This window comes from Tupaia chinensis, unplaced genomic scaffold (genome assembly GCF_000334495.1).
Source record: "Tupaia chinensis unplaced genomic scaffold, TupChi_1.0 Scaffold145093_1, whole genome shotgun sequence".
Taxonomy (NCBI): Eukaryota; Metazoa; Chordata; class Mammalia; order Scandentia; family Tupaiidae; genus Tupaia; species Tupaia belangeri.
In genome coordinates, this window is record NW_006204954.1 from 2,230,455 (window position 1) to 2,244,558 (window position 14,104).

The 14,104-nt window shown below is 45.0% G+C and overlaps 1 protein-coding gene across 1 annotated transcript in view; it reads right to left on the bottom strand.

Annotated features, from left to right (window-relative positions):
* The window catches only part of HEXB (hexosaminidase subunit beta), a 27,520-nt gene extending 15,944 nt beyond the window's left edge, over nt 1–11,576 (bottom strand). Inside the window, exons 1-3 of the mRNA XM_006167791.3 lie at nt 11,250–11,576; nt 5,840–5,985; nt 288–353 (exon numbers count right to left, since the gene is read on the bottom strand). Coding sequence (XP_006167853.1) covers nt 288–353; nt 5,840–5,985; nt 11,250–11,491 — 454 coding nt within the window. The 5' untranslated portion in view covers nt 11,492–11,576. The remainder of the gene's footprint in view (nt 1–287; nt 354–5,839; nt 5,986–11,249) is intronic.
* Between the last annotated feature and the right edge of the window lie 2,528 nt (nt 11,577–14,104).

Genomic DNA, 14,104 nt, shown 5'->3' on the forward strand with positions numbered 1-14,104 from the left:
TAAAACAAAAACCCCTAATCAGCTCAGGCTGGGCGGATCCAGCTCTAGAAACATGACAGTCCCACGGGCATCCATGAATTGCAGCCCCCTAGAAACATAATAACCCCGACTGTCCTTAAAAGGCCAAATGAGGTTCCTCCCAGACTTCGGTATGTGTTTAATGGAAGTCATTTTGGAACTGTTCAACAAAGCATTCTGTAAAGGGTCAAGGCAGCAAAGTTTCGTGCTTGATTTCACAGAGCATCAACTGAAAATACTCCTTTACCAGAAGATAACAAAGAACTTACCTCGTAAGGCTCCCCAAACTCTGTTGGCCTTGAGGAAAGCCACGGGTTCTTTCACGATTATACTATCTGAATTGCGGGGAAGAACAATAACACACTTGTTTGTTAATTTATCAACACACAATACATTTCCTAAACATCATTGGTTTTCTTGGACCATTTTCCCTCCTGAGCACCAGACTGTTTCTCCGGCTGTCTCCTATGATTTTCACTAAGATTTTGTGTAGGCCCCTTCAACTCCACATGCCCAGAGCCATGCACCTCAACCTGCCTGTCTCTGTGTTCCTCATTTCAGTGAGACACAAGCTGCCACCCAGATCGCTGAGCTACTGTGGGTGCCATCTCTAATTCCTCATCTTCCCCACCAGAAGAAGTATTCTCTCCACCTGCCTGAATAGAACAGGCTCCTTAATTTTAGTTCAAGAATACAACATTCCTCCAGTGACCACAATTCCTTGGTGACACCTCAGGTATCACTCAAATCTACTCCCCCTGAGGCCACAGAGTTACCGTCACTTTTTCCTTCTTGGTTTTTCTGCTTGCCCTATACCTACCTTCTCTTCCCTTGGTATTTTCTGAATTCTGTCTGAAGTCTTTCTCCCTAATTCTCTTTGGCTTAATTCAGCTTCTCCCCACACAATAAATTTAATTCACTCTGCCCTACTCAGTCAAAAGTTTACACCAGGGACCAGCAGGTGGTGTGGTGGTTAAGGTGCTAGACTCCCATGTGGCTGACTGTGGTTCGAGTCCCAGACTTGGCAGCTTGCTTTCTCACTTTCCTTCTCTCTGTCTCTGTCTTTCTCTGGTGAATTTTTAAAAATAACAGAAGGAACCAGCAGATGGCATAGTGTTTACATTGCTGGACTCCCACAGTCGACCATGGTTCGAATCCTGGACCTGTTGACCTGGGCACATCTGCATGCATGCCCAAAAATCCTGAGAGGAGAATAGAGTAGAAGGGATTGCAGCATGACCATCCTCCCTAGGGGTTTATTTCTCACTTTCTATCTCTCTTTCTCTTGTCTCTCTGGTGAGAGCACACACCCTATAGCAAAAATCTCCCCCCCAAAAAAATATTAATAATGGGGCCAGCAGGTGGCATGGTGGTTGGGGGCACTGGACTCTCACATGGCTGACTGCAGTTTGAGTCCCAGACCTGGCAGCTTTCTTTCTTACTTTCTCTTTCTCTCTCTTGCTCTGTCCCTCTCTGGTCAAGTTAAAGTAAGTAAATAAATAAATAAAGTTAAATAAAACAATTCTAAAAAATAATAAGGTTATATAATTCTTTTAAGAAAAGTTTACACTCATCTACACTGGGGCTTCAGTTGGCTGCTTCTGGGCAAGGAGGGGCTAATCTTTCACTTTTAAGATCGTCCTCTGCCTACAGTCTTAGTAGAGAGAGACGTCAACAGAGTTGAAAGCTATAGCACATGACAGGTGTGTACTTTGTCATAATAAAAGTACTCAAGGGCTTGCAGGTTAATGATTTAATGCTGTATCTTCTGGACTTGCACAGCACCCTCCATACCACCACCCCAACTGTCAGGATAGTGGCTGTAAGTAGGAAAAAGAGCTCTGTGAATCATGTGACTGTCTCAGGTGACAGTCTTCTGACAAGATCACATCTTCCGTCAGAAGACCACAGTGCTGAGTCGGCTAACCAAGCTAGAACTCCACTGCGGTTATGAGTACAATCTTACCATGTTTCTTCTCTGTCTATATCCAACTCTTAATCAGCTACCTAGAGCTCATCATTCCATAGGTCACTATTTAAAAGACATTTTTTTGCCATATAGCTTTGAAGATTTTTTTTTCTTTTTTCAAAAAAAATGTTAACTTTATTTATTTATTTATTTATTTGAACAGAGATGGAGAGGGGAGAGAGAGGGAGAGAGAAAGTGAGAAAGCAAGCTACCAGGTGCCAGGTCTAGGACTTAAAGTACAGTCAGCCATGTGGGAGTCCAGCACCCTTAACCACCATGCCACCTGCCAGCCCCTTAAGATTTTTTTTTTAGAATTATTTAATTTTATCTGTTAATATTATTTTATTATTATTTTTTAAAATTTGATCACAGAGAGGCAGAGAAAGGGAAAATGAGAAAGCAAGCTGCCAGGCCCAGGACTCAAACCACAGTCAGCTATGTGGGAGTCTAGCACTTCACCACCACACCAGTCACCATACTGTTGTTTTGACATCTTCCAGAAAAGTTCCATTGATCAATATTTTTAAAATGCTTTTGCCATATTAAAATTTTAAGGTCCTGAGGCCAGTAGGTGGTGTGGTGATTAAGGCACTGGACACTTCCACATTTCCAACCACAGTTCGAATCCTGGACCTGGTAGCTTGTTTTCTCATTTCTCCCCTCTCTCTCCCTGTGTCTCTCTCTGGTCAAATTAAAGAAAATGAATTAATAAAATTAAATTAAAATTAATAATTCTTTTATTTTGTTATTTTTATTTTTTTGGAGAGATTTTCACTATAGGGCGCGTGCGCTCGCCAGACAGACAGAGACAGACATTAGAGACAGAAAGCGAGAAATCACCCCCCAAGGGGGATGGTCACGCCGCAATCCTTTCTCCTCCATTCTCCTCTCGGGATCTTGGGCACACACACACACGCGCCCGGTGTGAGTTTTAAGCCACCAGGTCCAGGACGCGAACCATGGTCAACTACGTGGGAGTCCAGCAACACAGCCATTACGCTAACTGCTGGTTCCCAAAATTAATAATTCTTAAAAAATTTTTGAGGTCTTCCAGTTATCTAAAAGCATTAACATGTTTGATATACCAGATGCTGATTATTTTCCTATAGCTGAGGACTGACTAATATTAAAAAGGATTTTAAGTCAATTTAATGGGGAAAAAGCATTTATCAATTAGGAAATGCCTTGATTGTCTAAATATATGAACAAAATGGTAAGTTTTCAGTTTTTATTTCAAACCAGATTATTAGTGTTGATGATCACTTCCCTGATGCGGGACAGGAGTGGTATCATTGGCTTTTCAGTTACCCCCTTCTGTGCCTTTTTACACCATACTTTGGTCTGGAAAGGTATATCTACAAATACCAAAATATTCCCAAAATAATAAAATATTATAGATGAGGCTAAAATCCCCTTTGAGATGCCCACCTAACTCTATCTTCCTTCTAGGTATCTACAATACATGTGCATATAAAGAGAAAATACAGACTTGCTCTACATGTGTGTTTCTGCATGTATTTTGATACATATAAATGGCATCCTCCTCCATACATTATTATACAACTTCCTTGTCCAACTCAGCAGTTTACCTTAGCAAGATCTGGGTCTGTTCTTTATAACACTGCTTCTTTTTTTCTTTTTTTTTGAGAGGTTTTTTGCTATAGGGCATGTGTGCTCGCCAGAAAGAGAGAGACAGAAAGTGAGAAATCACCCCCCGGGGGGATGGCCACACCACAATCTCTTCTCCTCCATTCTCCTGTCAGGATCTTGGGCATGCACGCACACGCGCCTGGCGTGAGTTTAAGCCACCGGGTCCAGGACTCAAACCACAGTCGACTGCTTGGGAGTCCAGCGACATAGCCATTACACTAACTGCTGGTCCCTAACACTGCTTCTTTATTCTTATCTGTTGTATAGTGCTCTTCAGTGTGGATTGACAGGCTCTATTTCACCATTCCTCTATTGGCGGGCATCTAGTTTTGTTTATAATTCTTCACTATGACAGGAAAACACACTGGACATCCTCGATGTATGTAACTGCTTCTCTACAGTAGAGATTTTCCACTTCCGGTTCTCAAGGTATATGTTTTAATATTTAATGGATAGTGCTTTAATATGTGTCATTTCCTCCAACTGTTCTTCACACTAGGCACATTCAATAGCTGACTTCCATTCAGATGCATGACTTTTATCATCATCCTCAGCAAGTTTAAAGACTTAAAACTAGTTTATCCTTCAATCAAAAAATTTCATAACACCTTGTCTCAAGAAGCTTCTTTTTCAGCATAAAGAGGTTTTACAGAGCTGACTGAAAGATAAACTATGACTGTCCAGTCTCAATACTTCCCATTTTCTGGAATTTCTAATATGTCATCTATATTGCTAAAGCTAATATACTAGGTAGCAAAGATTCCTTGTCAACTTAATAGCCATTTCTGTCTCGGTTCAGATTGTAAAACCTACTTTACACAGCATCTGGGTTCTGCATATCGACTGAAATCACATGGCCTATGTTGATAAATTATTCTTTTTCTCATGCAAGAACAAGTACAGAATTGGAGAGAAGTGAAACTACTTTTCAAAGGGGTGTATTATTACGAAATCTCAGCTTTTCATGGAGGATAAAGACAGGTACTGAACTGTCTATGAGGCAGTCCAAGGACAGAAGAATTGCTCTTTTCTCTAAATATGTGTCATTCTTTCCTAACACCCAACTCCTCGGTCTGTCTCTCTTACCTAATCGCACAGTACACATGCCTCCCAGTGCCCCCCTGTGATCCCTGGTGCAATTCCACATTATTCTCAGCCAGTACACCCTGAAGAAAAGGTATGTTGTTTTATACTTTCTAAACCATTTGGGGAAAAGCCCTACAAAATAATATGTTAGGCGACAATGACAAAATCAAATAGCTACATGTTGATTATATTGTCAATCAAATGAAACAGCTCTCTCTACCCAGCCCCACCCCCGAGTTCTGCTTTATCTTTGTGTAAAGTTATAATAGATTATAGAGTTCATGTGTATAAATGTAGATTTGTCTTCAAAGATAAAGACTGTTAAGAAATGACCCAGATGTAAGGGATTAGCCAAGTAAGCACCCCCACACAGTGGTAAAACATTAATCAGTCATTAAGAATGGTATCACAGTAGACCAGCAGTTGGCATAATGGCTATGTCCCTGGACTCCCATGTAGTTGACCGCGGTTCGAGTCCCGGACCAGTAGCTTAAACTCACGTCGGGCATGTATGCATGCATGCCTAAGATCCTGAGAGGAGAATGGAGGAGAAGGGATTGTGGCGTGGCCATCCTCCCAGGGGGCAATTTCTCACCTTCTGTCTCTCTGTCTCTGTCTGCATGCACCCTATAGCAAAAACCTCTAAAAAAAATGATATTACAGAAGAATAGTGAAATCTATAACATCTATAATGTATTATAAGGAAAAAACTACAAAAATACAAAAAGCAGAATCCACATGTACAGAGTTATTCCCATTCCCATGTCAATGTTTATATGTTTACATTTCTATATGTAAAACATATGAACTATTTTACCCTGAAAAAATACATATATATGTATGTGTGTGCATATATATGTATACCTGAAATAGTTGGTTAATTCAGAGTGCTGGGGCTATAAGTGATTTCATCTTTGGCACTCATACTTACAGATTTTCTACAATGACAATGTATTACTTTTGTAGTCTGACTTGACAGGTTATTTTTAAAATAGGAATTACAGACTCACTGGCCAAGAACTCACAGTGGGTCATGGCACGGAGCCTGTTCCTGATTCTTAAGTGTGTTAATAAGCAGCTTTGATTACAATACGTTGACATTACACAGGTACTTACAGGACTCATCTGACGTCACACTGGGGAAAGCATCACACTCTGACTCGAGGACAATGGAAACGAGAAGTTGCTGTAACTGTGGGTCATTCCGATATTTAGCAGGGCCTTGACGCTGCTTGTAGGAACCAAAAATATAGTCATAATATCTGTGTGAGAAATAAATTTAAATAAACTTTAAAAGCATTTCAGCCAAATTTTACATCCATACAAGCTGGTATACACTGTAGGGCTTCTCAAATCCATGCCGCCCATCACTAGTTCAACTAGAGTCTCACCCCAGGCTCTACATTAGAATCGCTTGGGAAGCTTTTTGAAAATCCTGATGTACAGACCTTCAGAATCAGAAACCTTGAGAATAGGGCCCAAGGATAGGAAATTTTTTTTAAGAAAGATTTTTGCTAAAGGGCATGTGTGCTCACCAGGGAGACAGAGAGAGAGAGAGAGAAAGCGAGAAATCACCCCCCACGGAGGATGATCACACCCTAATCCCTTTTCCTCCATCTCCTCTTGGGATTTTGGGCATGCATACACACATGCCAGGAGTGAGTTTCAAGCCTTTCGGACTCGAACCATGGTTGGCCATGTGGAAGTCCAGCAATATAACCATTACACCATTTGTCGTCCCCAAGCATAGGAATTTTAAAAGCTCTCTTCAGGGCTAGAGGGTGGCACAGTGGTAAAATGCTAAGCCCCACGAGGAAATCCCATATGAGAAAATTTCTGGTTCAAATCCAGAGACTTCCATGAGTAGACCAGCTGCATGCTTGCCCGTGATACAGGGCTAGCTTAAGGCTAGGGGCAGATAATAGTATCAGAACCCTGTTGGGGATGCCCCCCACGCGTTTCTCGTTTATAGAAGAGATAAACTTTGTTAAATAAATAAAAGCCCCACTCCTTGCCATGCTCCCAAGTGACTCATCTGAAGCCTCTGTTAAGAATCAGCAATCAATGGGGCCAGCAGTTAGTGTAATAGCTATGTCGCTGGACTCCCACGTAGTCGACCACGGTTCGAGTCCCGGACCCTGTGACTTAAACTCACGCTGGGCATGTGTGTGTGCGTGCCCAAGATCCCGAGAGGAGAATGGAGGAGAAGGGATTGCGGCGTGACCATCCCCCCGGGGGGTGATTTCTCGCTTTCTGTCTCTATGTCTCTCTCTGTCTGTCTGGCGAGCGCACGCACCCTATAGCAAAAATCTCTCCAAAAAAAATTTTTTTTAAAAAAAAAAAGAATCAGCAATCAAACCTACTATGGTACTCTGTCATTCTTGGGTGTGAAAACCCCTTCTGACCAGCAAAGGTATGTGTGGCAGGGGTAGGGGAAGGGGCCAGTTGAGAGGAGAGGGAAGGGTGGGAGGTTCCTCTTCTAAGCATACCACAAGAATGCTTTGTTTCACTGTACATGATATCTGTTAGGTCGTCGGGAAAGTCATGAAATATGTTTTTCTGTTTTTCTATGCAAAAATGCCATGACTTTCCCAACAAGCCAACAGATCAGTTGCAGCCACAGTAAAGATGGCGGAGCAGACATGGAAAGCATATGGATGCCCGATGGACTTCCTAAAGTGTGAGAGAAAATTGCTTACAGCTTAAGCCAGATTGAGTCAGGGTTCTTGTTATATTCCTACAAAAGTATCCTAGCTCATACATGAGCACAAAAAAAGAAGCCCACAGAACTATCACGAGAGTCTTTATAATTCACTTTCTGTTGGCATTCAATTATCAGTATTAAATAGAAGCGTGAAAGTGTGAAAGAATAAGACATTGGATAGGTCTCAGAGTAGTTGTTTAAATAATATGTTATAGATTTTGATAAACCAGCACACTACTTATGTGTAAGAATGTCTTGTGCTTTTCCAAAGAAGTAAGGAGAGGTACGAGAGTCCTGATGAGTTTGGAAGTGAGGCGAAGTTAACCAGTGCGAGCACAGAATGGATGAAGGTGTTGGCTTTTCTCACAGAAAAACCTTGACAGATTAAAAAGGAAATTAAGACCACTGAAGTGTATACTTAAAAAAGGTTAAGATGGTAAATCTTATGTTATATGTATTTTAGCATATAAATTAAAATAAATTAAAGTGGCCAACAGCTTTGAGATTTGACTTCAGTACTGGCTTGTCCTTCATAAGGAAAACTTGGCCTTGGATAAGTACAATTCTAACAGGAAAATCAGAGGGCTCTGAGGCACTAATGCCCAAGATATTTGAATGATTTAGTTTTCCAGGAACTGAAGATGTAAAACCTTTCCTTTATTAAAAAAAAAAAAAAAAAAAACAACTGACTAGCATGTGATAGTCCCTGTTCTAGAAGCTGAGGAGGCAGCCACACACCTAACAGCCAAACTCTGCCTCAGTGGCGGCGGCTCAGCGGAAACACAGCACTTGATGTAGAGGCCATACGGGAAGGTGCCAGGTTTGTGGCCTGGAGTCTCCCTGTACCCACTAACCGTGTGTGCATATCTGTGGTCCTAGCTGGCAGAGAATGGGGTTGGATGGTGGCCTGAGGACCTGCTGAGAATGCCTCTCTCCATACATCTCTTTTTCTCTGTCTCTCCCTCATAGCAGGGTTTCTAATATAATGTGAGCTCTTCAGAGACAGAAACCACATGACTGAATAATCTGAGGGCTTAAGCTGTGTGTGTTGGAAACCACTCTGAACCTTCTGAACTTCTCTGTTACCTCCAGAGTCTTCCAACCCCATACACACTGGCCCTCCTGAGTTCCTAGAATGCTCACCCACATGCTTTCCAGTCTTAGCCATAGGGCTGATGTTTTACAGCCTACACCTGTACAAGGCCAGCTGTAATTAATAGGACTTTTCACACAGGCCACGAGCTATTAGGCCAACTCCAGGTAATTACCTCTATCTGTGTTGGAATGCCAAGCCTTGTTTTCAAGCCAGCTCATAGCTAATTCAAGTCCTGATTACCCCACCATCATTAACTTACGCCACTCATACTTCTTGGCATCTCAGATCGCTTTAGTGTACTGCCATGCCCTTATTTTATTAGTAGTATTGAGACAGGAAATTAAAGGTGGGAGACTGAAACCCAGGCCAACCCTGAGAACAAAACTTCACAAAAGAGTAGACTGAGGGACCAGTAGATGGCATGGAGGTTAAGGCACTGGATCCCATATGGCCAACTGTGCAGTTTGAGTCCTAGACCTGGTAGCTTGAAAAACACATCAAGCATGCATGAGTGCGTGACCACAATTCCAAGAGGAGAATGGAGGAGATGGGATTGGAGCATGGTCATTCTCCCTGTGGGGTGATTTCTTCCTCTCTTTCTATTTCTCTCCTATGAGTGCACATGCCCTTGGGCAATTGAAAAGAAAAAGAAAAAAAAAACAGTAGACAGATAAGAGACAGAGGGAGGCAAAAAGCAATCAGACCAACCATAATAAGAAAACTTCATGGGGACTAAAGACCCTGTCTGCCGAGATGTATAGGAGCTTCATGGTTAGGCATGCTCAGGAGTCCCTTAGATGACCTGGGATAGACCCCTGCTTCATTAGCAGGCTAAGAAACACCCATGGGAGGAGATCTTACATGCTAATGATGCAGATTACCTATGTCCAAGCATGTTCGGCTAGAGAACATGTGCACAAGTGAGAGATGCTCAAGGTCACCCCTAGCAATTTAACCCCTTTATGAACACAGGTGTAAACCTCCGAAAAAGGGAAGACCCCAAAGGCACCCAGTACTGCCCCTCTCTCTGGAGCAGTCCTCTCTGACAGTGGACTAGATTCACACTTTTCCTCAAAAAACTTGCTCTGCTGTCTGACTCATGCTTGAATTCTTTCCTGTGACCAAGTCAAGAACCTGAGAGACCCTCACCCCAGTGACAGTATGACACGGAAGGAAAATTCCGTATTACAAGCTGAGCCCATGGTAATGTGGTGTGGACGTTCTTGTTTTTAGGTTTTTGCTAAAGGGTGTGGGCGCTCACTGGAGAGAGACAGAGAGGAAAAGTGAGAAATCATCCCCCAGGGGAGACAGCCACCCCACAATCCCTTCTCCATTCTCTCGGGATTTGGGGCACGCACACACAAACACCTGGCATCATTTTCAAGCTGTTGGGTACAGGATTCAAAATGTTTGCTTTAAACAATTTCCAGTCCTAGTCGTAAACTTCTTTCAGATGACCTTTAAGTACTTTCTCTGCAATCCTGCGTATCCCAAGGCAGTCAATTACTTTGACATGTCTTTACCCCACTCTTGCTTTCTGAGCCATTAGTGGGTTCAACTCTAAAGGTTCGTTAGTGTATGTGTGTAAATCAATATCCATTTATCGTACAAAACCAAACAAAAGTATGAACCATCTTTGCCATCGCCATCTTGGGCCTCTCTAGCCTGAGCCTAAGCACTAGGCCTACCTCGGGTCAGAACAGATTGTCAAGTAAGTCAGCTGTTGGGTGTCCTGGAGGCTCAATTAAACTAGAAGGGCACAGAGACAGAACACGGGGCTAGGCCAGGCAGTGAGCTAGCCCCTCTAATCCCTCAGGGCACTACACTTCTTCAGTACAGTCCCTCCTACACAGGCCTGCACACTGAGAGCTCTGTGTGGCACACTCATACAGCCCCCCAAGTGCAACCTGCCTTGTCTACCATGTGGTTAGCAAAGCTAGCCGGTGGGGTGGGAGAGGGGAGGGCCATGGACATGTGCCAGCGTTGCTAAGTGACTCAAAGGTTTTAGGGGTCTGTAAAAGAGGAAGCAAGAGGAACAAGCATATGACTGGTGCTGGGAAACAGAAGGCCAGCAGATACTGGCTGGGGACTGGCCTGTAAAAGGTGTGAGATTTAAACAGCCAAATTTTACATGGAACAGAGACTTCGGAAGGCAAGGGGAGTTTTCCCCGCAACAGACTTTGGAAGGCAAGGAGAGTTTTCCCGCACTGAATTGTTACCAGGTGATTTGGGGAATGAGAGGGGGCGAGACAGGCCTGTAGAGGACAGTCCTCTCTGGAGAATCCCGGGTCCCTCACTGCAAGCTTGCCTGAACCCTACCAGATGGTTTCACTGTCCCTTAGAAATCCCTTCAAATATGAGGCTGTCGCTTCCCTCCCCAACTCTGGAGTGGGGGGTAGGTGGTGGTGGTGGGGTTTCCATCCATATCATTTGCCCTGCTGGGGCAAAGAAACTGAGGCTGAGCAACCTACTTCCACTTAGTATCCTGCTCCCAAACCCGAGGTGTCCCCTGGGAGAAAGGAAGGAGAAGGGAGAAGCTTGGGTGCCAGGAGTTCGTTTGAACCTGCCCTGCCATCTCGCGTCCTGCCGCTCTGTCAGGAGCCCTCTCCAAGACCTCCTGTCTGTGAAATGGGGCGGTGCAAGAGTCTGCACAGCGCCCCAGGGCGGTCGGTTTCTCCCACCCTCTAGTCCCCGGGTCCCCTCCTCTCCGGCCTGGGGACGCTCACCGCCGAAATGCCTCCTGCAGCAGGGCGCAGGAGGGCCCGGCCGTGGAATTGGGGCCGTGGCCGATGTAGAAGCTCTCGGGAGCCAGACGCAGCAGGAGCGGGGTCGTGCGCACCATCAGCGGCAAGGGCCACAGTACCCCCCCGGGCTGGGCCGAGGCGCACAGGGCCTGGGTCCCCAAAGCCAGCAGCAGCGGCAGCCCCAGGTGGCGGGGACGGCGCGGCGACGGTAGGCGCTGCTCCATGGCCCCTCGCTGCTCCAGATGGGTCTGCAGAGCCGAAGCCTCCGAACCTGACTTCCCGCTGTACCAGGGGGACGAAGCGGGGCGGGGGAGTCAGCGAGTCAGATGACAGCGTGCTCCGCCCCGGACTCCGCCCGCAGGCGGGACTCTGCTCCGCCAGCGCGCCACCCACCGCTCCGCCCCGCCGCACCCGAGCGTTTATTTTCTCTTGGGCCCCACCGGCTAGGAGCCGAGCCCGGGGGGGAGCCGAGCCCGGGGTTCGACCTGAACACAGGACGCCCCGAGGACTGGATAGCCCAGGAGCCAGAGCTTCGGGACGCCAGCCGCACCCGGTTACGCTCCCAAGGCTTGGGCTCCCTTCTAGGCCATTTGCTTCGGTGCAGCTGGAGAGACCTGGGGAGCGCTTTGTTTCTCTCCACACCCCAACTCCAGGTAACCCTGGGCCATTTAGTTGACCTGCTCCCATAGACTTTCCGCCCATATGAGCAATTGAGCTTTTTTTTTAATTAAAAAATTATTTATTAATTTTATTTATTTATTATTATTCTCCAGTTGTTGAGAGAGAGAGAGAGAGTGTAAAAGCAAGCTGTCAGGTCTGGGACTTGAACCATAGTCAACCATGTGGAAATCCGGTACCTTGACCACCACACCACCTGCCAATCAGCAATTGAGCTTTAATAATGCCTTCCCATCAACTCCCTAGGGCACAGTGTCGCACAGGTGGGAGCTGGAAGACATCTGGAAGGGGGAGGGCGAGGGGGCTTCTTGAAGCTTCAAAAGGGCGACATAGACCATGTTTATGGAAAGATTATACAGCGGGAATACAGGCTGGGAAGCCTTCTTTAAAGAGTTCCTGGAAAATACATAGTATGATAAAACTGTGCCTGGGTTTCACAGTTTCTTTGCACCAAAATTAACTCATACTTTAATTCTGGGTTTTTCCATGAACTTTTTGAAGTCCCCTCAGAGGGATTGATAGTGCCAAAATTTAATTTTTCAAAAAAAGTGAAAAATATCACTTACAAAATAAGGAAAATGCATCGAAGATTTTAGGAAAGTATTACAATGCTAAGTCTAGTTAGAAGCAGACAATGCTAGAAGAACATTGCTAGGTACTTTTAAAAATGGGTCTCAGCCTTATCAAGCTGAGAGCCCATGCCACCAAACCCAATCAAGAGAAAGGGGAGAGAAACACTATAATGAATTCCTGAGAACAACAAATATTTGTGACAATCCTCTCTCTAATTGGGGATAAAATAGATCTAAATAAGAGAGGAACAATGTTGCTGGAGCCAATGTGATTGGGATTCAAATGTCATATTTTCCCCCTCCTCACTCCCTTTTCTCCATATAGTTCTTTCTGTTTCCTTTATTTCTTCTGAGAAAGAGAGACACCTCCAGCAAGACCCCCATGCCACAATCCATCCCCTCTCCCAGCCAGCCTGGATCATGGGCACGTGGGAGCACTCCTGGGAATACTCAGGAAGTTCAGGGAGATCCTAGGACTCAAATCCAGGACCCCTTCCAGGTGGGTCTGACCACACCCCCCCATGCACCACCACCTGGCCTTCTTTATGCAGTTCTATCTTTAACACCATTTTTCTCTGTATTAGCTCCATTCTCAGGGAGATTCTCTCCTCATTATGGTATCCTGGCAGCCTCAGGGGAGCAAGGACACCCCTCAAGACAGCCTGTGTCTCTCCGCATTCATGTTGGTCCTGATAAAGGACCTGATACATCAAGCTTGTCTCAATTGACAAACATGATTTTATACCCACCCCTAAGGGAGAGCTAGTGAAGTGCCAGGATCAACACAGAATTGAGACACAGGTGCTCCTAGAGGAAGAGATGTTTTGTGACCAGAGGAAGAGGAAGGAGGAAGGGACACTTGGCAGACCCAGACCATAGACCAGCTGTAGTAAGGATGCTGAGAGCACTGGTGAGGAGCTGCAAGAAAAGACTTTGAGGAAACTTTTTATTTATTTATTTATTTTGAGAGGTTTTTACTATAGGGTGCATGTGCTCACCAGAAAGACAGAGACAGAGAGATAGAAAGTGAGAAATCACCCCCCGGGGGGATGGACAGGCCACAATCCCTTCTCCTCCATTCTCCTCTCGGGATCTTGGGCATGCCCCATGTGAGTTTAAGCCACCAGTCTGGGACTCGAACCGCAGTCGACTACATGGGAGTTCAGCAACATAGCCAGTACACTAACTGCTGGTCCCAGGAAACATTACAGTGCATGTTTGAAGTTCTCACATCAAAGCAAGCCTCAGTGTCACACTATTCTTCTCTTTTCTTTCTTTTTTTATTTTTAATTGCCAGAAGGCACATGCACCCACCAGAGAGGGACAGAGTGAGAAGGAGTGAGTAGAAAGGACTCCCCAGTGGGCCATGGTCATACCACAATCCCATTGCCTCCATTTCTCCAGCCTTCAGGGATCTGGTACATGCATGCATACACACCTGGAGTGTTTGTTCAAACTGCTGGGACCAGGATCCAAACCATGGTCAACATGTGGGATCCAACTTATCTTAAACACTAGGCTATGCGGCCAACACCAATATGTGCATAAGTTTTTCATCATATAAATTTCCATAAACTTTTTGAAGAG